Consider the following 25,974-nt stretch of genomic DNA (forward strand, 5'->3'; position numbering starts at 1 on the left):
TGCTAAGTGCAGGTTCCAGTGCGCTGCTAAGTGCAGGTTCCAGTGCGTTGCTAAGTGCAGGGTCCAGTGCGTTGCTAAGTGCAGGGTCCAGTGCGTTGCTAAGTGCAGGGTCCAGTGCGTTGCTAAGTGAACAGTCCAGTGCGTTGCTACGTGCAGGGTCCACTGCGTTGCTATGCGCAGGGTCCACTGCGTTACTACGCGCAGGGTCCACTGCGTTGCAGAGTCCAATTCATATACTATTCTGCATTGCTGTATAATGTATTGCTGGGATTTGTAGTCCCTCTACAGCTGGTGCCATTCTGCATTAAAGTGTAAGCTCCTCTGTACAGAGACTGATGTGACTGTGGGGGAGGGGACATTAGAGTGTAAGCTCCTCTGTACAGAGACTGATGTGACTGGCTCATTGTTCTCTGTACAGCACTACAATATAGGTCAGAGCTATATAAATGTATAATAATAGTGTGACTGTGGGGACCAGGGCCCTTTGTTCCTTAGGTCCCCAACTGGCAAAATGTACTTGTTCTCCTCGTCAAGAATAGTAGACTACAAAACAGAGGTTGCCAGGCACCCATATGGTAGGTCAAAATAACAAGTTACATTAAGTGTCTGCCTCCAGTGCTCCCAAAGAATTTGAAAGACTAACTTCTAGATACCACGATGTACATTTGAACGGAGTCATTATCTGAGAGATTTCAGCCCTGTTGACCACCATCTACGAAAGAAACGTTTGATCTGGGTATCCTTGTGGAGTTCTGCGTCCAATTTCTTTCTAAAGAAAAGCATCCTTAGGTCATGTATCACAGGAGAAAGCGGAGGAGAGTTATTCCATGTCTGCATGATGCACCTACGGCCTGTAAGCAAGCAAATACGTAAGCAATCCGGGCCCTTACCCCTATCAAAATGAGCGCATTGGAGGCCTGCCAGCTGAACAAGAAAAGCAATGGCTCTAACGGAGGCGACCATTGTAATATAGTTTCTACATAACCAGCAATACGCTGCCACAAAAGAGTGATTTGTGGACATTGCCATAGACAATGTGATATGTTCGTGTAATTCTTATGCATTGAGTTTAATAACACTTTTTGTCCCTGTTGACACCTAGGCATTTTGTCACTCAAAGATAAGTGTGACAAAATTCTCAAGACAAGGGAACCCATTCATTTCTTTGGCTCCTGTTCAAACCTGAGCATTTTGTTGCAAGCAGAAAAACTTCTGTCACTGGAGAAAGTACATGAGCTTCTTTTTGGTCATATAGACTTTCATGGGAAACTTTGTGCGACAAAACGCCCAGGTGTGAACAGGGGCCAAAGAAATGAGCATGATTCCTTGTCTTGAGCGTTTTAGCACACTTAAAGTACAATTAAACCCGCTGCGGATTTTTTTGCATGCATTTACTGCTAGCAAGCAGTAGATACAGTAATACCTTGGTTTACGAGCATAATTCGTTCCGGCAGCATGCTTGTAATCCAAAGCGCTTGTATATCAAAGCGAATCTCCCCATAGGAAATAATGGAAATTCAGATGCTTTGTTCCACAACCCAAAAATATTCATATAAAAATGATTACAAAATATAAAGAAAAATAAACCAATTAGCGGTACCTTCGTGGCCGGTGTGAGGGGGACAAGAGAGAGGAGGATTATTGTGTAGGACGACTTTCACTATCACTAAAGGAATCACTGATATCTCTTGACTCAATGGAATCTTTTTCATTTCGTGAAACCTTAACAAGGAATCTATCCAATGTGACATTGCATTGTCGTTAAACAGACTCATCACTAGCACTACTACAGCCTTATTCGGGTGGTGCTTTTCTACAAAATTGTGCTCTTATTGCAAGACATTGCTTGTATATCAAGGCAACATTTTTCAGAAATGTTTGCTTGTCTTGCAAAACGCTCTCAAACCAAGTTACTTGTAAACCAAGGTATTACTGTATATGCAAAAACATGTTAAAAAAATGTTACCAAAAAGATTAAAACTTACCTGTGTCGCAGCGGCACGCTCCCGTCTGAAGTTCTGAAGGTTCTAGAACTGCCGCAACGGATCATGGGGTCGGGCGCATGCGTAGTAGAGACCTTCGGCCGGAAGAGAAGAGACATAGGGTAAGTCAATGCAGGTAGCCCAGCAGCGTGCACCCACACAGACGCCGTGTGACACAGAAGACACAGCGTTCAGTGCTGGATCAGAGACCGGCACCAGCGCTGGAGGGACTTCTGAAATCTACTGGAAAGAAGAAGATGATCGAATCTAGAGGTATCATTTAAGGTAAGTCCTTACACTAACATGGGGGGGGGAGTTAGACTTTAAAAGGAGAACTATGGGGTCAGTGTTTTTCCCCATAGTTCTCCTTAGGGTAACGGATTAATGTCACTTTAAGACAAAACGCCTAGGTGTAAAAGGAGCCTACAGAGGAAGGTAACCCTACCTAGCCAAAATGAAATGTAAATCCCGAACACTTGTCCTTGTAAGAAAACAAAAAATACTATTCCAGTGTAGTCTTCCAAGCAGGCAAGTTCCACTTCCACTCCGCGATCTTGAATCAAGATCCAGAGCATGCACAGACACGACTCAGGTCTCTGCTAGATCCCATAGACGTGGGCATGTCTGTATCCTCGGGTCTCTGCCAGGTCTTAGACCTGGGCAAGTCTGTATCCTCGGGTCTCTGCCAGGTCATAGACCTGGGCATGTCTGTATCCTTGGGTCTCTGCCAGGTCATAGACCTGGGCATGTCTGTATCCTCGGGTCTCTGCCAGGTCATAGACCTGGGCATGTCTGTATCCTCGGGTCTCTGCCAGGTCATAGACCTGGGCATGTCTGTATCCTCAGGTCTCTGCCATAGACCTGGGCATGTCTGTATCCTCGGGACTCTGCCATAGATATATTAGCAGGGTGTCTGTCCGTGCTCTGGATTCCCTGCGCAAGTGCAGAAGCGATGATGATCTCTGCCAGGTATTGTATAAGAGGGAGGGGGGAGAGGCAGGTGAGAGGGTGTCATCTTTCTAGGTAATTATGCTCTCCTCTGTGATTTATATCACTATTAGACATGGGCCCAAAGCTGGCCATGTTCTGGTAGATTTTCATACAAACGTTCATACGAAAAAGCTCATCACAACATTCCACAATGCCATCAGAGACTTGGCGAATGTCGTTCATAATTTTGCTTGGTTAGAACATGGTATGAATTAGTGATGCACCGACACCGGTATTTTGGTACCGAGTACGAGTACCGATAATTTTTTTTCCGTACTTGCCGATACCAATTACCGAGTAACCTAAGTCCCGTTCAGGAAACCAGGTGGCGTGTAAAGACTCGCCACCCGGCTTCCCGATTAACAATCAAGTCTGTCCCCTCTCACCTCAGCATGTCACCCCCGGGGCCTCTCCAGCCAGAACACGGCCTGACTCAGTGTAATGCCGCCGACGGGGCGGCCTCTTGTTTGTCTGCCGCGGTCCTCTGCGCCCCACCGTGGAACGCGGAAGACGCACGAACTCCGGGTTGTGACGCGGCGGCTGCGTTTCACGGTGGAACGCGGAAGTCGTCCGGACCAATCAGCGATCCCTCCTCACTTCCTGGCTCTATTTAAGGGCACTGATGAGGCAGCATGGCGTTCTGTGATTGTTGTCTGAACGCCTGCTGCCTCACGAACCTGTGTATGGGACTGTTACCAACCGGACCCTGCTCATCCCCCTGCTGCCATTTGGAAGACGGACCTGCTCAGTTCTGCTACTGGAGTCACCTGGGAGTCTCAGCCATCACTCAGCTACTGCCAATCGCAAGTACCCTATCTGTGAGAGAGCACCTCTCCTCTGCTTGCCTGCAGGCTGATATGAACTGTGTGTTAGACTTACTGAGTATCCGCTCTTAACCCTGCCGCAGCCACTGCATTCTAGTGTTTCAATTACCAACCCACAGTCTATGAAGCAATAGTACTGTGTTGAATTGTGTTGTTTTTCCTTTGATCACGTGATGGTAGAATCTCAAACTCACCGTTGAGATTGTGAGTGACGCCTGAGATTCGTATCTGATTGATCCTATTACTCCGCAGTTGAGATCCACTATTGTAAAAACTGCAGACGTGACACTCAGGTACCCAGCCGGAGCCGTCCAATCAGGAAGCCGGGCGGCCCCCTGCTTTCTGATTGGCCGGCTCCATGCTCCCTCGTCGTGAGATGACGAGGGAGCATGAAGCCAGCTTCCCGGCCAATCAGAATGCCGGGCGCTGCATCATTACATGGCGCCTGGCTTCCTCATTGGCCGTGAAGTCGGCTCTATGCTCTCTCATTACAAGTGACGAGAGAGCATAGAGCCGCTTCCTGGCCAATCAGGAAACCGGGCAGCGTGTAATGACGCGCTGCCCGGCTTCCTGATACTGGAAGTAATCGTGCTAGGCATCGGAGCATTTGGACGAGTACTCACCCAAATACTTGGTATCGGTGCATCCCTAGTATGAATGAAGTTTCCCCAAGGAAAATTCATATAGTAGCATCAATTTGACCTCACTATAAGAAAACTATTTTTTCCAACAAGATTCTACTGGTGTATAGCCACAAATTGCGCCTACAAAATTCCTCATGTGACACGGGCCTAAATTAGCCCTGAAACGCTCCTTAGACTAAAAAAATGGAAATGTATGCTGCAGCCATGCTCGGATAGACAACTACGAGGGGATTGTATCAAAATTGGAGCAGACAAAATCTGAGCAGCTGTGCGTGGCAACCAATCGGCTTCTGTCTTTCATTTTTTAAAGCTTAAAGTGGCATTAAAGTCACAAATTGTTTCCTCCCCCTCAGGGGCGCCCCGAGGTCGGGTGTCACCCGGTCTCTAGACCGGGTGACACCCCGCAGTGTAGTCATCGCGCATGCGCAACTATCCAATTGATGCCTGCCGTCGTCCATCTTGGTGATGATTCCAAAAGATGTCACCAGCACTCCAAAAGTAGATTCAATATATTTTAATGACAACGGTCATTCAAAATCACAAGTACTTTCGGGGCCACGTTGGGTCCCCGTCATCAGGCTCATCAATCAACCATCTTGGTGATGGACGCCGGCAGAGAGAGGAGGGGACATTTACCGGGCGGGATGAGGTATGGGTCCCCTCCTCTCTCCTGACACTGTCCATGTCCGACTATTTAGAGGGGGTGACACATCCCGTGTGACACCACTGCTCCCCCTCATGCTGCTTTAAGGGCTTACCTTACATGATGCCTCTTGACCCCCATCATCTTCTCCCTTCCAGTTGTATTCAGCAATCCCTCCGGCGCCGGTCTCTGATCCAGCGCAGACTCCTCATGTCCCATGGTGTCTGTCCGACGTGCACACTCCTGGCTGCGTGCATTCACCTACACTGTGTCTCTTCTCCCTGCCGAAGATCTCTACCCAGGGCCGGTGCTAGGTTTCCTGCCTACGCAGGCAAGGTGCAGTTTTGCGCCCTCCCATCCCCGCTCTCCCCTCCCCGACACCCTGTAAAAACAGGGCATTTTGACAAGTACTTGTCAAAATGCCCCGATGTTTGCGTTATGTTTTTTTTTTTCACTTACCTTCGGCGCCGGAGAGCAGCGGCGAGTCAGCGCTGGTCCAGTGGGAGGAGCTCCAGGTGGGGTCCTAATTTAGCTGGCCGGCGACTGCCAGAGGTGCCACGCGTGTCGAGATCCTCAGGCAGTCGCCGGCCAGCTAAATTAGGACCCCACCTGGAGCTCCTCTCACCGGACCAGCGCTGACTCGCCGCTGCTCTCCCGCACCGAAGGTAAGTGGAAAAAAAAATATAGCGCAAACATCGGGGCATTTTGACAAGTACAAGTACTTGTCAAAATGCCCTGTTTTTTCCACCCTCACCCTGCAGCGCCCTTGCGGTAGCGCCGGGCCTGTCTCTACCTCGCATGCGCCCGCCCCATCATCCTGCACAGTTGCTCAAGAAGCATCATATCCTCAGACGGGAGCAAGCGGTGGAGACAGAGGTAAGTACAGTAATTACCTTTTTGTTAACTTTTCTTTTGCATATATTTAGTGTTTGCTAGCAGTAGAGATATGCAAGAACAAAGAAGAGTTTAATTCTACTTTAATTCAAGAGAGAAGCCGATTGGTTAATATCGGCAACTGTTTCAGATTTTGTCCGTCCAGTTTTGATAAATTCCCCCTATGTGTTTTAAACCGACAATCTACTGCATGCAGCCAGAGACGTAATCCCGCGTTCCGCATACACATAATAGGTTACTCCGAAGCCCGCTGAAATCACTCAGTAAGGTACCTGCCAATCAGGTTACTACGCCCTACTCTGCCTTCTCCATAGTAACGCACACCCCCTCCCCCTCTTACGTCACCTCGGCGTCTGAAGGTGGCAAAGAAAAGCCGGTCCCCATCCTTTGTTCTCATTGGTTGCCCTTATTTCCAAGGAGACGATTTTCCATTTATCCCCGCCTTTTGCCTCTCATTGGCTCGGCTCTTCCCACCAGGTTGTAATTGGTAGCTCTGTCGTCCAGTCGGCATTCGAATAATCTTTCGCCTCGGATTACGTCTATCTCTTGCAGAGCTGCGCAGTGAAAACTTTCATTCGCCGCCATTTTGTGCCAGAGACGGATCGCCAGTCGTCTTCCCTTAGTCGCTATTCCCCGGTTTATTTATCCCCCTCGTATCCCTTAGCGTTGTCGTTGTCGCCAAGTCACGCATTTACGGCAGTATTGGTTATTAAGCTGAAGAAAAGAGGTAAGTGGACGGCGCCGGCAGTATGGGAAAATGGCCGCCTAGTAAGGCTTGAACGTCTGCGACACATACTAAAGGTCCACCTCATGAGCGCTTCTCATGTATTAGTCCGTTGTTTGTGTCTCGGTGTGTGTACAATCTTGTCACGTTTCATCAGCTCGTGATGCGGCCTGGCCTGTACGTCCTAAACACAGTTGCTCGGGTTGGGAAAACAAATCCCATTCTTCGAGTTCATTTTTTTAAATCTAGCATTCCTTTAACCCCAGGCTAACCAGAGGCGGGAAAGCCATCTAAATGGCCCGGTCAGTACTTCCTGATCGTAACAATACAACGGGATAATTCCCGGGATCGCAATTTATTGTGCATTTTCCTTTACATTTGTTCCCATTCCGTGTTTTACCACGTGCTCTTCACGTCGATGCCGCGCGTGCCTGATTGTGAAATTGTTTGTATGCAGCGGATGGCCTATGCACTTGGAGCCGCCTGGTGCCATGTGTGACCCAGGAAGTGTTAACCTTTACCATAGCAAGCAGAGACCTTTATTTCCTGTGGCCTACACTAGACACGCTAAGCTAGTTAGGCTCCATTCATGCATAGTGGTAGTGTTTTCCGCGCAGAACGAAACGGTGCAAACTTTAGCACGTATACGAATTCCGCACGTTTGCTGCTATTACTGTAGCTGGAACTTACGGAACCCTCCATGAAATTGCACTTGTACTGTTTTGCGGAATGTGCGGTTTCGTACTGTGCGGCCACTGCAAAAGTCTGAGTAATGCACCTTAAAGTGCAATTTTTTTTCCGCATGTTAGAGCGGGTTCGTACGCCTGCATACTCGTTTACAACCACTCCTGTGGGAATGGAGCCTGAGCTAGCCCCTGTTTACACTACCCGTGTATGGGAACGTATCAGCACAGGGGAACACATTTGTTTCATTGGACTGTCCTATTGTGTGACAAAGTTCTAGTTGCAAGCTATGCATGTTTCTTTTTGACGTGTAGACGCGCGCTTGCTTTCTGTTTAGGCCTTGTTCACACAATAAAATTTAAATTATGCAGCGCCAATGTTCACACAATTTCCAGACCAGAACAGTTTGTTCCCTGGCCAAAAAAAGCATCCCTATGAGCCCTGTCCACACCAGACAAAATACTGCTGGTCTCATTTCTCTGGTCCGGAACGCAGTGTACTGCATGTAAACTCACTGGACTGCACCTGAAAGCCCATTTAACGGTTAGGCACATTGTGCATGTGGTGCGATCAAAATGCTGCAAGCACTATTTTGATCAGACCGCAGGCATAGTGCCTTGCGATCCTGTGCGAGCGATTTGCATTGCGGCCAGAGGGCGCGGCTACGGCGCCATCCACTTGAATGGCCCACAACGCCCCCTCCTGCCCCACTAAAAAGTGAGACGTTTGCAATGCGTTCTGTCCAGTATCGGGGTGTAACGCAAGGCAACTGCTCTGAACGGGCCCTTAAGCGTAAAAAAAAAGCGGCAAAAATGCACTGCATTTGCAGATCTGGTCTGGACGTGGTGTGAAGAAGCCCTTAGGGTGCCACTAACAAATAATGGGAGTGCACGCTGTATGAATGTGTGCAAAATCATAATGGGAGCTTGGGGATTTTTTTCCATTGTTTTCTTCGTAGTATTAGTCTTCTTCTGCCCTGTGCTAAACTGCTAGTTTTAAACTTTGAAAAGATAAATAGTAAATATAGATAGAAGCTAGGCTGTACAGTAAACCACTTTTAGGACTCATGCACACCACTTAGTTGTGTTAAAGACACTAAACTCAGGAGTTAAATCTTAAAAAGTGCCCCAACTATTGACAAAAATGTAATTTGTGTATCACTCAGCTGTAGATCTTTAAATCATCTCTGAATTCAGGGGGGGGCTACTTGAATGCATTTTAAGGTTGAGGCAGTTCACACCTGGGTGATCCGTGGCCGCACAGCAATCATGCACGAAATTGCGCGGATGGCAACGCAGTCACGAAATTGCACACCACCGATGATCATGCTGGCGGTGCCATTATTTTATAATGGCGTCCCATGCAGATTGCACAGCTTCCCAACACGATACCTCCCGTGCAATCTTGCACGATAGTGGTTCAAAGACCCGCACGTTGCGTCACCAAAAAGTTGCTTTTTTTTCTCTGCGATTGCCACGTGGATGTAATCCCATTGCTGTCATCCCCCTCCCTCCAATGGATGCCTCCATCAGCTAGCCGGTTGCTCTCAGGACCCTCCCCCACAACCAGGAAGTACCTTCCCGGTTGTGGCAGAGGATACAAGCAGGTGGGGGGGTTTAGAAAAGTACTGGGTGCAGACCAAATTTGGAGCAGCTGTGCATGGCAACCAATCCGCTTCTCTCTCATCCTAACTGAGGAGAAAAGCGGATTGGTTGACATGCAAAGCTGCTCCAGTTTTGAGAAACTCCCCCCCAGCCTTTTTAGTACTACAACTCCTGAGTTTAGTGACACTTAACACATTCAGGTTATTTTGTGCACTAATCTAAATTGCATTCAGGCAGAACAGCAAAAATCATGCAAGTTTTTCTCTAGTGGACTACAGTTCAGGTGCCTTGGAAAGGTGCATTGTTATGCCAATCACAATGCGCATACCGTGTGTTACCACAATGCATGAGATGAATGGGCCCTTATTGTCAATGCTGTGTTTTGTTTTTTGTGGGGGTTGGTGCGTACCATACAAAAGCCATACCATACAATGGTGGTGCTACTAATTTTTTAAAGCTCATAAATGTTTATCAAAACTTTTATTTTACTATATAAACCTGGAATGAATGAATAATTATCTAAATTTTTAAATTGTGCCAGTGAAAATCAAAGGTGTGCAAAATTGTAAATAAGCAACTTGCACTAAAGACCTGGAGGTTGGTTTCACACCTTTGCCTTGTTGTAACACCCAGTCTGCAGTGCTGTGTGTGTTGCAATAAAATGATGTGGGCTTACACTTTATCACATCGCACTGATGTTGAATGAATGTAACTTAAAAAGGTGATTTTAAAAAATCAAGCAGTGTGATGCGTTGTAACCATACACTTGAGTGTATGTGCACACCAGCACGCACCATAGTTTGAAGGGTCTCATTTCTGGTTTAATTTTGATCTTCAGAATACAAGGGTGGTGGTGCTCCAAGGCTACTTGGAAAGAGCAGTCAACTAAGGGGAACAAACCTTGTTCCAAGAATCCATTAGACTGGATTTACACTTTTTTTCATTGCTTGCGATGCATTACAGAATGCCTTTCATAGTTTTCAGTTCCTGCTCTATTTCTAAGCAGTCATTGACATCAGCAAGGCTTGAATTACAGAAAGCAGTTATGTGTGTTGTCTCTGCCCACTATATCAGCTTTGCCATTTACAAAGCACAACCTCTGATGACTTATTATCTCCAGGAGGCCCTCTGTCCAAATTGTAACTCAACAACATATCTGGTTAAGGGATGGATGCGTTCCTAATTAACACTCGGGATGAGCATAAACAATACTTGGGGAGTGTTTTATATATGGAAATTTTCAAACAAATGTAAAGAAAATTCAGTGTGGAATATTTTTACAAATTGAAAGTCATTTTGTTACACTAGAAACGCGAAATGCAGTGTATATAAAAGTACAGCTTATTCAGTAAATTAAACTTGCTTTTTAAAATGTTATTTTTTTAATTATAAATGTGATAACAAGGACTGTATATGATGATAACATTTCAACTATACATGAGAACAGGTAACCACCCCCTTTCCCTCAAAAGCGACAAAACAAGCAAGAACATTTTTGCAAATTGCAGCTTTGCTCTTAGCAGAAGTTGCAAAGTGGACATGTTTCCAAACTCTAAATTTTGGTATCACCATTTTACTGAGAGGAGGAAAAAAAACTACATTTACTGAGCAGACTATAGGTAAACATTATACTGTGATTGTGTAGAATATTATTAGGAATCATTTAAAGGGGATAAACTAATTTGTCAAATGTACCCTCTTGCCTATCAATGAAGGCATGTGAGGACAGGACAGAAACTATCATCTACTATCATACAATCACCCAACTGTAGGAAGTACAAGATAGAGTCCACAAGCTAACTAAACTGGAGCCTTTCCTCTGCAGCGCCCCTAGTGGCAGAAATGCATATTTCTTTTTGCGTTTGAGAAGTACAGTGTTATTTGAATTGTTTTCCAGGATCTGCTTGTCAGCTGAAAGAATGTGCAAAAAATTCAGACTTTACATAAAGTCTCAAATCTTTCATTTGTGTGGGGGGGGGGGGTAACAGTACGGCCGCCCAGATCACTTGTACAAAACGAGCGCCTGCTCCCCTTTTCTACTTTTTGCCCGCGTTAAATGTAGAAGGAAAAAAGAAAAAAATACTTGCATGGCGTCCGGAACTGCGTGTCCTGGGCGCTGGGCGATAGGAAGCCAGCATCCATGTAAATAGCATATTTTTCTGAATAAGCCCAAAGGTATTTGCACCTCTGGGTTATTGCATGTTATAAATTGTAGCTACCAGCAGACTCCTGCTTTTGTTCACTCCCTATACAGACACAGGAGGCAGTTCGGTTAGGGCCCATTGTGCTGCGGTAACACCATTCGTCATGAACAGCATTGCAGTCCATCTTGCTTACGGACCTGTGTCTTGTTTGGCCAAAAATTCTACATGCACCATTTTTGTTGTTGTTGTTAGACCATGCAATTGAATAGGCACGCAATGCACATTAGCGCGGTATGTAAATAGGCCCTTATGGTCTACTTTCCAAGCCTTAAGGCACCTCAGATTCTCTAGAATGGAATGTAAGGAGATGTTTATAGTATTCTTTTTCAATCAAACTGGGCTTTAGTGAACAATATTTAAGTTACAACAATGACGTGGGGCAGGGGTAGACAAATTAATATTGAATCCAGGAGCCAGCTGACATTTTGTTTAGGAGCCTGCTCCATTGAAAACAACTATTGAAAACCTCGAAAGTAAGGCAGGTGTCTTCTGTAATTTTGAAGGAGCATTGGCTACCTGTCACCGATTGAGGGCCCATTCACACCACATCCAGATCATCTGCAGACCAGATTGTTTCCCGGACCCAAAATGCATCCTAATGTATCCCTATGCTATTTTCTGGCCTCTGTTCACACTAGTGCAGTCCGTTCCACGCCAGAAAAATACTGCATGTCTCATTTTACCTGGTCTGGAATGCACTGGAACTGCGGACAGGTTCACACCATTTTCTGGACCAGATCTGGTCTGGAAAATGGTGTGAACCTTCCTTTAGGGCCCAGTCACACCAGATTTGTTCAGGTGCTCTGGGCACCCTTGCCCAGCGCTGTTCTAATGGATAAATAAGGCAAATGGCCTTGTATACAGTGAAGGCAGTTCATCCCACTGTGTTGCGGTTCTACAGTTGTGCTCATAAGTTTCCATACCCTGGCAGAATTTATGATTTCCTGGCCATTTTTCAGAGAATATGAATGATAACACGAAAACGTTCTTTTATCACTCATGGGTAGTGTTTGGCTGTGTTTTACTCTTTTCCAATCACAATAACAGAAACTACCCAAATGACCAGGACTTGAAACATTTTAGGGTGTCTTACCAGTCAAACATGTCAGCATGACTAGACTATAGCCTTGCAATTTATGTTAAAGTGACATTAAACCCTCAGATTTTTAACATAAACCAATACTGTAATGTGTGCCTTACTGTAATCCATGGTTGTTTCCCTTCTCTTTGCTGCTCTTCCTTTTAAATCTGTATCTGTTCTCATACTTGGGGAGAACTTCTGTTTTGCAGCAGACTGCCTTGTCTCTGGAATGGTTACATGGTGTCTGTGTGTACGTTTGCAGCCTGAGCCAGCACTACAGGAAGAGGCCCTCAGCTGCAAAGGGAAGTTCTGCCCAGCATGAGAAGAGATACAGATTTAAAAGGAAGAGCAGCAAAGAGAAGGGAAACAACCATGGATTACAGTAAGGCACACATTACAGTATTGGTTTATGTTCAAAAATCCGAGGGTTTAATATCACTTTAACATTTTTTGGGGGCAGAGCTTTCTTTTGGTGGTATATAAAATCACCACTGGGGGGATTATTTTTTACTATATAATGCAAAAAGTACATTAAATTAAAGAAAACAGTTTCCCTACGTTATAAAACATCTGTTCTTGCCCATATTTTTGGTAAAATATAAAAGACGGGGGTCACGTCGGGTAAATAGACACCAAACAGGTCAAGCCTTAAAATTGCGTGCGCCCGCAAAATCGCAACAAACGACCACACTGAAAATTGACCATGGGCGACGCTTAAAACGCTTTTACCACTCATCAGTGTAGTGTTATCAGTGATTAATGGCCCTAAAATTATTGCTCACGCTCCGACGTTCGTGGTGATATGTAACATGTGCGGCACAATAGGTGCAATAGTTTTTGCACGTAGGGTCACCCGACGCATATCATATCTGCATGTGTATGTGGGGGGGCAGAGGACTTTTCAAAAAAAACATTTTTTTTTTGGATACTTTAATGTTTTTGTATTTTTTTTTTTTTTTTTACACAACTTTATTGCTATCACATGGGTGGGGAGGGCTAAGCCCCCTATGTGATAGCCAATTTACATGATAGGTCCTCTTTATGAAGACATCAGGGGTCTGCAAGACCCCTAATGTCACCTAGGGACCCCCAGAGAAGTTGATGAAGCAGAGATCTGCTTCATCAGCTTCTGTAGCTGGGAAGTGACACTGAATGCAGGAAGTGATGTAATATACATCACTTCCTGCATTCTGGGATTGGAGAGTAGATCAAAGGGAGATCGTGTACTGATCTCCTTTCACAGAGCGAGCCGTGCCATTCCCGGCCGGGCACAGCGGATCTCGGGGACCGGCAATGACAGTTGCTGGTAATACAAGCGATCGGGCGTCTTGAGAAGCTCAATCGCTTAAATGTAAAGCGGCCGGCCGTGTAATTACAACGGCCGACCGGCCGGGAAGCTGCCCGTCGGGCTCCTTCGTCCTCTCGGCACAAGACGAGTGGATTTTTCAAGCCCTGCAAATGACCCTGATTAAAAGTTTACATACCCTGGTGATTTTGGCCTGATAACATGCACACAGGTTGACACAAAGGGGTGTGAATGACTATTAAAGGGAACCATCCTCACCTGTGATCTGTTTGCGTGTAATCAGTGTGTGTGTGTATAAAAGGCCAATTGAGTTTCTGGCCTTCTGACAGATCCTTGCATCCTTCATCCAGTGCTGCACTGACATGTCTGGATTATACAAGTGTATGTGCTGACAACATGTACTAAATGCAGTAAATGTTTTCACTGTAGCATGTTGGGATGCAGTGAATAGTACTGAAGGAACAGCAGCAAAGAGTTTCCCAGCACACTCGCCAGCCAGCATGCAAAAAAACCTGTCTAACCACTAAGGTTGTTTTGCTAGTACTGAAGGAAGTTTCACTTTGTTAAATTTTAAATAAAGTTTGCAAAAACAAATCATCTCCCCCAACACCGTGCCTTCTAACGCAGCTGCTGGTGTGAACCATACCTAGAAGTTACATTTTCAAGTGCCCTGGAACATGCAAGAGAATGTTAAGATTTGTTTTTGATGTGAGATGCACCTTGCCGTCTTCTACTGCCTTTAGACAGAAATGTTCTTTTACAAAGTGGTAAGATGGGTCCAGATAACAAGGTAATTGTTGGAGAGAAACTTCAGTTTGTTTCTAGAGATGGCAGAGGTGGATCTTGTCTTGCTGTGCCTTGAAGTGATGCATATCTTACTAGCGCACACAAGGGTGGCTTCATAGAACCCTGCAAGGGAAAGTAGCCACCCTAAAACAGGATATCAGGGCCAGTGCTAAGAGGAAAAGTGGATTCTGTAGGAAACTAAAACTTTTCAACATTAAGGAGCCACATCCATTGTAAATGCTTTTATCAGCATTTGACATCACCTTTAAACCTTTTGACTTTAATATGCATTTCGTATAAATAGCTATATTTTGTTGAGGAATTGACCCTTCAAAGAACCCTGGGAAGCGGGTGGGGGTAGATGAGCATTTTAATACATCTCAATTTTTTTACATAACAATTACAGTGGTACCTGTTCTTTCTTTCATGACGGTTTAAGAGTATCTGGGACGAAATGAGCACAGTACAGTTGGTTGGAAATCATTTTGCATGTGTTTGAGTGGTGGAAAATGCTACATGTTTGTTGGTGGCTTGTTTCTCCTATCCCATTATCCCTCATTCCAGTTTCCCTCAATCTGAAACTGTTCTCCCCTTCTCCTTTCCACAGGACAGAGATCTGAGCAGTTCTCCAAATTCCCCCTCCACCCTTCCCTGACCTGTTCTGGCTGAATTTAAATAACGACCACTCTCCTTGCCCTTCCTCATTTCCTCTAGGGTAGTCTTTTCAAATTGCACATGTAGCATTTCAGTTATTTTTAAGCGAAAGGGACTTAAATTGTTCTATAACAGTGAGGTTTTGCTGAACACCAGGAGCCTACAAACCTCCATTTTAAATACCAGCCAAGTCATCATTGTGAATTTTATTTTTATTGGACACGGAAGGACAAAATGTTGCACTTGTCAAGTCCTATGAACAGCCTTTCACCTCCTCCCCACCCCCCACCCTCCCTCTCCCATCCCTTCAATGCAGAATTTTTGGGGTGTGTTACCTGATGGTGATAAATGACACTTTGATATGACATGCTACAATTTTTTAAGAATAGCTAGAATTTTTAAATGGACTTTTTAACGTACTCTTCATTTTTTCTGATTTGGATTATTTTCATAATTTTTCCCCTTTTTTTTTTCACAGCGAAGAATTTTTTTTGAAACATCAACTACAGTAAGTCTCGCTTTTCATGTGTTTTTTAAAAATTGTTTTTTTCATTTTTATTTTTCAAAAAAGTTCCTGCCTTACTGGTCTCCTTTTTAACATTGCTGTATTTCTGATATTTTTAATTTTTAGTTTTTATAGTTTTTGTTTTTATATTTATATGTATAAATGTTGGTTCTGATGCTGATTTTTCTCAATGTTTTTTTATTTTTATTTTTTATTTTTTATTTTTTTTTTCCTGGTGGGGGTTGGATTGGGAAGGAGAGTCTTTCTATCCTTTTCAAAATGCATAATCCGTCATTTTTGGTCCAGGTTATACGTTTTTCTCCCCATTGCTATGTGTAGTTGTCAGTATTTTTCTTGCTTTGTTTAAAGCTGGAATTAAACTGCATATGACTTAACAGGTTTTGGTATTGTTACTAGTAAAACTGTTGGAACCCTTTGCAATGTTTTCCTACTGTGCATTACCACTTGTGGGCAGTGGCGTTTTTGACAGTTGCCAGTCCATGTCCCTTCATTTAGGCCCCTTCCCTGCCCCTCCCCATTCCGTACCCCGTTCCTTTGCCCCACCGCTGACAACCAGCATCAAAGAAGGGAGCAAGACCTCTGGCATTCCATTCTTCTGACGCATGGTAAGGCTGGTTAATAAGGTAAAATAAACTGCATTCAGCTCTTTGTATACATCATGTGGATGTATAATTACATTTTGGTGTATAAAGACTTACTTCCTGCTTGCTAGCTGTGCCAGGACTGCCAAAATCACATTTTATCTGAAGCATTGCTGCAAGTGAGAACAGACATCTTTATTAGATGTAGTTGTACTCCGCATGCCAATTTATATCTGAATGTCTGGGCTTGATCCAGCTCAATTGAAAAGGTGATATTGCTTTCAAGCCTACTCGGATATAAAATGCTAAGGCGGATAACGCAAAAAGAATGATCAAAGTTAAAGCGGAACTCCGGGGGAAAATATTTGATGGGCGTTTACTCCATTCAAAAACATTGTGTACTCTGCGAAAAGAATACAAGACGTTTGAACGGGGAGAGCAAATAACATGTCTTGAGTGTATGTGATTTACAGAGCTGGCAGTGCAGGGATTACAGTTTTTAGGATGAACGAAACTATGAGTTTTACTTAACGCAGCATCCACACATGAAGCACCCATCATTAGAGGCAGGTTATTGGTACACAGCAAATGTCACTAACTATTTTTTCCTGGAGTTCCACTTTAAATTTCTGCACCATAAGCGTATGATTTATTAATGTCTTGTTAGTGGAGAAGTTATTTTAAAATAAGGGGGGGGGGCTCATAAGAGAAGGGGTAACTGTATTTTTATGGTTCGGATCTAAAGCAGGTTGCAGCTTTTCATGCAAGTACCTATGGGAAAGTTTATTTTATTTACTACAAATCTAGTAGCAGTACAAAAGTGAACATGTCATGTTTCATAATTTACTAGTCTGAATACTAACCTAAAGCTCTGAAGTCACAGATCTAGATATTCATTGTAATGACAGCTTCAGTGGTTATACTCGTGCCTTATTGTTTTCTGCTATAACCTCTGCCCAGTATAAAAGACAACCAGATTTTGACCATGATGCCCAGTGCACTTCATACGGTCAGACAAACCCCTTTCTGTTCCTCAGCACTTCATATTTATGTGAGGATGCTTGTGACATTTTTATCAGTGTTCTCAGCCTAGCACTGCCAAATCTTCTGTGATCGTCCTAGGCGTGGTGTAAAGATGCTGAACTCATTCTAGACTGAAGCGGCAGGAAGTGCAATACCAATGAGAAACTTTTATGTAAAAATCCACAACCTAGAGCAGTGCAGGAAAAAAAAAAGTTACGAGACTTTAGGTGGGCTTTAAAGAAGCACTCCAGGTTAGCCCCGCACTGCTCGCTTGTGTCTAGGTGCAAAAATAACAGTTTTATACTCGCCCAAAGCCCCGAGCCGGCCAGCTGTTGTAGCGCTCCCTCCAGCCTGTCTTCCTCTCCCTACAGCATTTGAATCTTCCTCAGCCTCCCCACGTATATACACTGTATAGATGTGGTGATTTACGGGTCCTTAGACCACTACAGAATATGGGGTGTAAGATGTTAGGATTGGTCCCTCGCCCTTACTTCTAACAACTACAGAATAATGGATTTCCCCTCTTGGTTAAAATGGTGACACGGAGAATCTTACTTGTCAGAATATTGACCAGAAAAGCTTGATACAGGTTCTAAACCTTCCCTACTTTCTCTCCAGAATGGCAAAAAAATGGTTTTGGCTCTATATACACTTTAAAGAAATGTCTTAAAGTATTACTAAAGGTTGGGTGTTTTTTTTTTTTGTGTTTTTTTTTTTTTCCTTAATGCATTTCCTGCATTAAGGTAAAAACATCCAGTACCTTTTAGACTCCCCGGTCCCCGCAGCGATCCTACGGTCACGAACCTCCTGGTTCTGGGGGAGAATACTGATGGCAGAGAAGCCGTAGGCTCCTTATGCTGTCAGTCAAACTGCTGGGCGGAGAGGAGGGACGTGGCCTGTCGCAAGGTTGTGTGCGCCTATGGACACGCACAACCACTGTGGGCATGGCTGTGAACGAGCATGCAGGGGTGCCTCCACAGTAACCGCTTAGCTGATGGAGGCAGTTGTGGCGAGAAAATTAGGATCTAAAGGATTTTTTTTTAAAAATTCTATATAAATTCAGTTTCCCTAGTAATAAAAATAAATAAGGGTTAATATCACTTTTTTATTCTGAGTATAATGCAGATGTAAAACTAGCCGAACTATATATTCTATTGGTAATGGGCATCATTGTGTAAAAGGTATACCTGTTTTGGCCTTGCGTTTCTGACTTGATAGATTTCCTGGTGCTGTATCTTGCGTTTCATAATAGTTGTTCTTTTCCTATAGGTCTTCTTTGTGTAGGGTTTGAAAATGATGGCCAGCAACATCACTAATAAAACAGATCCCCGTTCTATGAACTCCCGAGTGTTTATTGGGAACCTAAACACGTTAGTGGTGAAGAAAGCGGATGTAGAAGCAATCTTTTCTAAATATGGCAAAATTGTGGGCTGTTCCGTACACAAGGGTTTTGCATTTGTACAGTACAACAATGAGCGCACTGCCCGTACAGCTGTAGCAGGAGAAGACGGACGCATGATAGCTGGACAAGTCCTGGGTAAGGGACTGAAAAGATTGTTTTATAAAGTAGCTTTAAACTTCAAGCTACCCACATTAGGGGATTTTAGTCCTATAGAAATGGGTGTGCTTTGTCGTTCTTGGGTTAAAATGTACCAATTGTTGAAAACTGATTTGTATCTTCCCCACTTGTACATTTTCCCCATTTCTGACTTGTACATTTTAGACATCAACCTTGCGGCAGAGCCCAAAGCCAACAGGGGAAAGGGAGCAATCAAACGGTCAGCAGCTGATATGTATGGGTGAGTAAATTTTTCTTTTTTTCAGAAATAAACTTTTAATGTATCCAAAAGAAAAAAGTAGCACATATTTGTACAATAGTGTCCAAAACATTGTATAGCTCTATAAAAGGGGCGTGTTTTGTACCGCTTTACAATGGCCCAGTTAGTCAATCTGTTTTATTCCCGTGCACATTTTCTTTAATAGCCGTTTAACATTCCGTATGTTTTCTTTCTGCTAGATCTTCATTTGAACTGGACTATGATTTTCAGCGAGACTACTATGAGAGGTAAATGCATACTAATAGACCGAGTTGAAACTGAATTTTCTTCAAACAGTGCTAATGATAAATACTTTTTTGTTTACAGCTATACTGCAGCCAGAGTACCCCCACCACCGCCTATTGCTCGAGCTGTGGTACCTTCAAAGCGTCAGAGGGTTTCTGGAAACACTTCACGTCGTGGAAAGAGTTTCAACTCCAAGAGCGGTCAGCGGGGTGGATCATCCAAGTCTAGCAAGTGTAAGTTTCTTGTCAAGGTGTAAATGATGGTGGCCAGTTTAGAATATGAGTTAAATAAGTCATTATTAGTCTTTTGCACAAAATGCTGCTTCATTCATTTACATATTGGACAGGTCATTAGCATAAAGATGGATTTGAATTTCCCATGATAATGTTATGATATAGATTTTATCTTCAGTTGGACTCAATTTATTGCTTGCTATTACCCAATACAGCTCAGTGGTTGCTCTGTTCTGCTTAAATTAAAATTCTATATCTACTAATGTTTTTGTGCCTTTTAATTGCGCATTACTCTGTTACCAGATTTCTTAATGCTAGAGATGGACAACAATTGGATGCCACAATGTGTGGTACTTTCTGTGATTTTTAGATTCACCTTTTTCTCTTTTGTTTAGTGAAGGGGGATGATCTTCAGACCATCAAAAAGGAGCTCAGCCAGATAAAACAGAGAGTAGACTCTCTCCTGGAAAGCTTGGAGCGAATTGAACGTGAGCAATCTAAACAGGGTGAGTAATGTCTTGGTAGTAAGTGATATGGTATTGCATTAGAATCATAAATTCCTAAATGGCAATTCCCTCCAGAAGTCAGTAGTACATAAAGGTATTTTAGTTTTGCAACCTCCTTAATTATCTTCTGTTTTGAATGATTCTATGTTTAAAAGCAATGGAGGCAATATTGTCTTTTATTTTTGTCAGACAGGATTCATAGGAGGTGTATGGGCTTCCACTAAAATGTTTGCCCATCCAACATATTGCCATATGCATGCCTGTTTCCAATCACTCCTTCAGCATACTGATGGATTGGCATCTTTTGCTTCCACCTTACTGCGCTTATCTGCAAAGACACAGTCACACACTAGCACATTCTTAGATCAGCCTGTAATTCTCTTGCTCCCCTGAACTGATAGCCCCCTTACCTCTAGCTCTAAATCTGATAGGGTAGCCTGTAACTCCCCACTCTTTGTTTAGTGAAGGGAGAGGATCTGCAGACCATCAAAAAGGAGCTCAGTCAGATAAAACAGAGAGTAGACTCTCTCCTGGAAAGCTTGGAGCGAATTGAACATGAGCAATCTAAACAGGGTGAGTAATGTCTTGGTAGTAAGTGATTTAATATTGCATTAGAATAATCATTTCTGAATTGGCAATTCTCTCTAAAAGTCAGCAGTTACTGTACATAAAGGTTATTTAGTTTTTCACCTAATTCGCTTCTGTTTTGAACCATACTGTGTTAAAACAGAAGAGCAACAGTGCTTGTTTAATGCCAGAGGGTTTATAGGAGATCCATGGGATTCCACTAATCTTTCCTTTTTCTTAGGTCAGCCTGTAAATTTTCTTACTTTCCCCGAATTGATAGCCACCTCTAGCTCTAACCCCACTTGGGTTGTCTGTAATTTGCCAATTCTAAAGTTTTATTATGGGCTTTTTTTTTTTTTTTAAACCCGCTTATGAATTCAGCAGTTTTAAATGTAGCTGCCAGTGTTTGATGTGCTCTTGAAACAAATGAGCAAGTTTAAAACAAAAATATGGTGCTGGAACCGTCTGTCTGTTTACAGTATCTTTTCTGTATGTAGAGATTGGGTTTTTCTGTAAGCACAGCCACATTTGCTTGATAAAACCCCACTGACCTTGCGAGAACCAGTGTTTTTTTTTATTTTTTATGTAGTTAGAAATATCTTGGGCCTTCCTCAGGCTAGTAAGAAACATACTCATGAATTTGTGCAATTCCAGTGACTGTTCAAGTTATCTGCTTTGTCACCATTGCATCAATTGTAGAAAGCAGCATGTCTGACATACGAAGATAAGCTGCATCTACCTGGGGTGGCTCATTCCTTCTTTAAAAGAGCACTTTAAACCTGATTTAGGCTTCCAGTATGTACAGCTTAACATGTGCAAAGTCTCTAAAATCATGACTGAAGGCAGCATTAGCTGACACTTCCCTCTGAAAGTGCTAGTTGCCTTCTCTCATTAGGACCCTCTTTCTACATTAAGTCAATGACTTGTAACAAGGATGCAGGTAAGAACTTTGGACTTCTGATCTGCATGCTTGTTCTGGGTTGGTAACTCCGAATGTATTGAAGCAGGAGGATCAGTTTATGTTGTGCAGCAAAAAGGTCTTTTGTTTCAGCCTACATTTTTGTCGTGACAGGTTTACTTTAAATAAAGGTACCATGTTTTGATTAGTCTTGATTTTGCTTTGGATATTTGAGGAAAAATTTGTCTCACATGTGCAAAAAAAATAATGTTTTCGTTAGAAACAAAAGCAGATGAAGAACAGGGTGGAAGCTCTGTAAAGAAGGAAGAAACCGGTGTTAAGATGGTTCCAGAGGAAGGAGGAGATTCTGGAGAAGAAGGAGACCTACTTGATGATGACGAGCAGGGAGAAGATGTGGTTAGTACTTCTGTTTTTTTTTTCTTCAAACCAATCTATTGTTAATTTGATTTGTCTTATCAATGAAAATGATAACATTCGTCTTCATCAATGCCTTTTAAGTTTCTCAGTTGACAAACGACAGAGGAGATTGACTTGTAGCCAATGTAGATACAGAATGATACACAAAGCCCGCAGGAAACATTCCCCTTCTTAAAATGTATTTATAGCCAAACATTTGCTTCAGATTCTCACACCTGGCTATTTCTACTTTTGCAGTCAAATTGGGATAATACCTATTTTACTTTTTCCCATTTCCCAGATATATAAACCTAGAATAGGGTTTTTTTTTTGTTTTTAACCAGGAAGAGTATACAAAGAACTGTTTATAATACTTGTTTTACAGCCATTTTGATGAAAGATAATGGCAAGGGTTGTACAGTACAGACTGCAGGCATGAATAAAAGCCATCTCTTGGTGACTCTTTTTGAGCTTACCTTTGTGAAAGCCATTGCCATCCAAATTACAGCTGTCTAGTGTATTGGACAGGTGAACCTGATGAAACATTTTGGCAAATGAGCATCCGGATTTGAGGTTAGATTTTCTTTTCACTAATGTAGAATAAAAAAAATGATTGGGAAGGCCAGCTCCTAACGTGTGCAACAAAAGGGATTGTTGGGAACAGAGACCTGAAGGTTTTTTTTTTTTTTTCTCTAAATGTGTTTTTGTACAGTGTGTGCAATAAATAATATATTTGAAACTCTGCATTTTTTTTTTTCTCGTCAAATCAGCTTGAAGAAATGAAAGATGGTGACAAAGAAACAGAGGAGGGAGAAGATGAAGGGGACAGTGCAAATGAGGAAGACTCTTAAGTGTTCTAAATTCCCTACAATCCCTTTCTGCCTATTGTGTATAGTTGGCTCATAGCTCTACCTGTTAACATCCTCCATACCACCAGCTCTTTAAGCCTGTTTATTATGCACCCTGCATTTCCTTTGCCGCCTCTTCATTTTGATACCTACTTGCAACTTCTAGAATAAAAGTGTATTGTTTTTACCTGTCTTGCAGTCTTTTTACTTTATCTATTCATTTTGCAGAAGTTGAGTTGGGTGCTTGTTACTTGCATCGTTAGATGACAAGGGTTAATCTGTGTATTTAAACTTTCATTTGCTGACAGGTAATTTTCAAATGAAAGATCTTGCTTTAAATATTCAGTTTTATGTTAATAAAGATTATATATATATCTTCAGAAATTAAGTGTATTCCATGTAAATTTTGCTCATAGGTGTGTTTGAATGTCTGGTTAAGCAGAAAAAAAGGCCTAATTCACTAAGGGCCTGTTCACATGAGATCAGGTGCGGATCTGCAGACTGATGCAGTGCGTTTTTGATGCGTTTTTTTTTTTTTCCCCCCTGTTAGTATGTTAGCAGCAGTGCAGTGTGTTTTTGATGCATTTCCGGACCGGCAAATTTTTTCTGTCGTAAGCTGAACGGACTGCGCACGTGAGAACTGGAGCCCATAAAACACATAGGGATACATTGGGATGCATTTTGAGTGCAGCAGCGTACGGAGCTGGTCAGCACACAAAACGGACGTCGTGTGAACAGGCCCTAAACGTTATCGTATGAGATATGGCCACGTGACCATTTTTAGTGAAATATTACATAAGAAAAGGGTCAATTCATTAAAAACAAATTAACGGACGTGAGAACACACAAAAAAGATAATTATCACATGAAAAACATTAAAATTCACCCCCCAAAAAACCCATATGAGGTAATTAGTACATGGCTGTGGCAGTGTTCATAACCACCAATTTGAGGCAATGGATGTATTGGGAAAACACATTGCTAAAATATATGTTCATCCAAAGGAGGCTACACAGAAGAATGCCACCCTGAAGGCAGGCAGGGGGACCAAAAAAAAGCGTTTTACATGCCTTGGCATAATTTTTTATATTATGGTTGCTATGACGACACCAATGTGCCCCCTGGTGAAAAAAAAATAAGTGGGAAAAAAAGCCTGAATGAGGCCGATTTTAAATACAGCAAATATCTCATTCGATAACTCAGACTTTAGTGAATTGTATATTTAAGAGTTAAAGAACGCATTAGTTATTTGACCTGAAAACGTTTTTACCTAAGCCGTATTTAACTTGGTGAAACCAAGCCCAAAGTCTGTTAGATCATTCCTAAAAGCTTTTATTACTAGGGCAGAAATGGCGGGCGATTTTCTGTTGCTGGTAGTAAGTTTCTCCAAAAGATGTGACTTACTACAAAATCCTTTTTCTATATTGTCCATTGAGGGAGGCAGCTTAATGATTAAGCAACCTGCTGCCTACTGGAAAAATGGACACTGGCACATAGAAAACTGAAGGTCAGCAACCCCTCCTACCTCACATCTGCTTAGTTTCGATTAGTGTCTTCTCTTTCTGCTATAGGTTTTTGTTTGAATGGAAAAGACTCTTTGGGATGAATTTAACAAAACTGGAGCACTTATTTTGTTCTAGTTCAGTGTGAATGTGGTCTTAGATGGGTGGAGTAAGCTACTTGAATTAGTTGTTCTGGATAGCCTTTTTCCTTAACTTTATCCAGAGGGAGGGTGGTTGGTGATATGTAGTCAGAGACTTCTGCACAATTTCTTTTGAGCCTACAGTCAAATTATCACTAGAAATCATGTAAACCGACCGGGTAATTCCTATTTGCATTTCAACAGTTGCCATCATCCCAGGCGGAAGCACAACATTATGGAGAAACAATTCTGTAGGCTCAAAAGAAATTGTACAAAGACTCCGACTACATAGCATCAAGGTACACAAAGTAAAATGAAAAGGAGGGAAAACACCCAACCTTATTATCATGAGGTAAATCATTGATGATATGTAGTCGGAGTCTTTGTACAAGTCTCTGACTACATATCACCAAGCACCCTCCCTCTAGATAAAGTTAAGGAAAAAGGGTATCCAGAACGACTAATTCAAGAAGCTTTCTCCACCCATCTAAGACCCCTTTCACACTGAACTAGAACAAAATAAGTGCTTTTTCGGCGCTGATTTAAGCTGAGCGACATTGAGCTACAATGTGCATTTTGTCCAGCTACGTAGCGCTTCTTTTAGCAGTCAAAGTTTATTGGGGCCAAATCGCTCGAAGTCCAATGAAAAATAGGTCATGTTCGAGCTACAGGTGACATTGAGCTGCAAGATGTGAACATCTGCATTGAAATGCATTGGAAGAGCTACATTAAGCCTCATATTTGAGCAATCATACGCCCTCTACGTAAGATAATTGGCAAACATAGAAGACTCATCGAAAAAAAAGACTTGGACCACAGTGTCCCTAGACATTACACTCAAAGATAGCAGTGGATGTTTTGGCATCTGCGGATGCTGGCTAAGGTCGCAAGTCGCCCTTTGTTGGGGAATTATGTATTTTTGTACTCACAGTAAAATCCTTTTCTCTCCGTTCATTGAAGGACACAGGACCCGCCCTCTCTATTTGGTTGTGTACTTTAACTGCTTGTTACCCTCAGCTTTTCCCCAGTCATCTTCCAGGACAGCCATCGAGATATAGGCTCCGCCTGCCTGCAACAGGAAACACATCAACCACATTAAATAAATAGACTCCTCCTTCCATCCCAAGTCAGTTTTTTTGTGTTTCCGCCGGCTACACAGGGACATCGTAATGTTTGTTATTTTTAGGGCTCATGTTTGTTTGCCTTTGGGCTGAGCCTTACCCTGCTAGGCATTGGGACCTACTCCAGGCTTACCTGCTGCAGTGCCTACAGGGATTCCCTATCGGACCCCCACCCGATTTCTGGCCAAGGTTCCCTTCCATCACTCAGGGAAGGCAACCATCCTCCTGCACGTGAGTAGGCGCCAGATGGTGGCCCCCCCTGGTGTACAGCAGTGGCAAGGTGTAATAACCTGGAGTGTGCGTGAGCCCCTGTTGTGGACATGAGATGGCGACAACAGGGGCAGCATTGGAGGGGTAGGGGACTGGGGGCTGTAGTCCAGGGATCCCGGATACCTCGCTGAGTGGCGGGCACTTACCTGATGGTATGGGGAGCGGTGCAGTCTTCGGCAGCATGGGGGTGTTGGCTGCAGCGTCTCTGGGCCCCTTGCTGGTGTCGGTGGTGGAAGGCTGGAATGTGGCGGGATGACGT

At 43.2% G+C, this 25,974-nt stretch overlaps 1 protein-coding gene across 6 annotated transcripts; it reads left to right on the top strand.

Annotated features, from left to right (window-relative positions):
* Positions 1 to 6,510: 6,510 nt before the first annotated feature.
* On the top strand, positions 6,511 to 23,051 carry HNRNPC (heterogeneous nuclear ribonucleoprotein C (C1/C2)). Of its 6 annotated transcripts, XM_018570033.1 has the most exons (11): positions 6,512 to 6,704; positions 15,499 to 15,528; positions 16,042 to 16,151; positions 18,420 to 18,687; positions 18,874 to 18,949; positions 19,168 to 19,215; positions 19,295 to 19,446; positions 19,842 to 19,952; positions 20,415 to 20,525; positions 21,698 to 21,834; positions 22,605 to 23,051. In XM_018570033.1, exons 4-11 carry the CDS (start codon positions 18,444 to 18,446, stop codon positions 22,683 to 22,685), a joined length of 960 nt encoding a protein of 319 aa, XP_018425535.1. In that variant the 5' UTR covers positions 6,512 to 6,704; positions 15,499 to 15,528; positions 16,042 to 16,151; positions 18,420 to 18,443; the 3' UTR covers positions 22,686 to 23,051. The 6 variants fall into 6 exon arrangements, with proteins under 6 accessions (XP_018425538.1, XP_018425535.1, XP_018425533.1 ...); XM_018570031.1 differs by having other exon boundaries at positions 14,974 to 16,151; XM_018570036.1 differs by lacking the exon at positions 19,842 to 19,952 and having other exon boundaries at positions 6,511 to 6,704; positions 14,974 to 16,151.
* Positions 23,052 to 25,974: the final 2,923 nt, after the last annotated feature.

Source organism: Nanorana parkeri, unplaced genomic scaffold (assembly GCF_000935625.1).
Source record: "Nanorana parkeri isolate BGI_ZX_2015 unplaced genomic scaffold, ASM93562v1 scaffold1444, whole genome shotgun sequence".
Taxonomy (NCBI): domain Eukaryota; kingdom Metazoa; phylum Chordata; class Amphibia; order Anura; family Dicroglossidae; genus Nanorana; species Nanorana parkeri.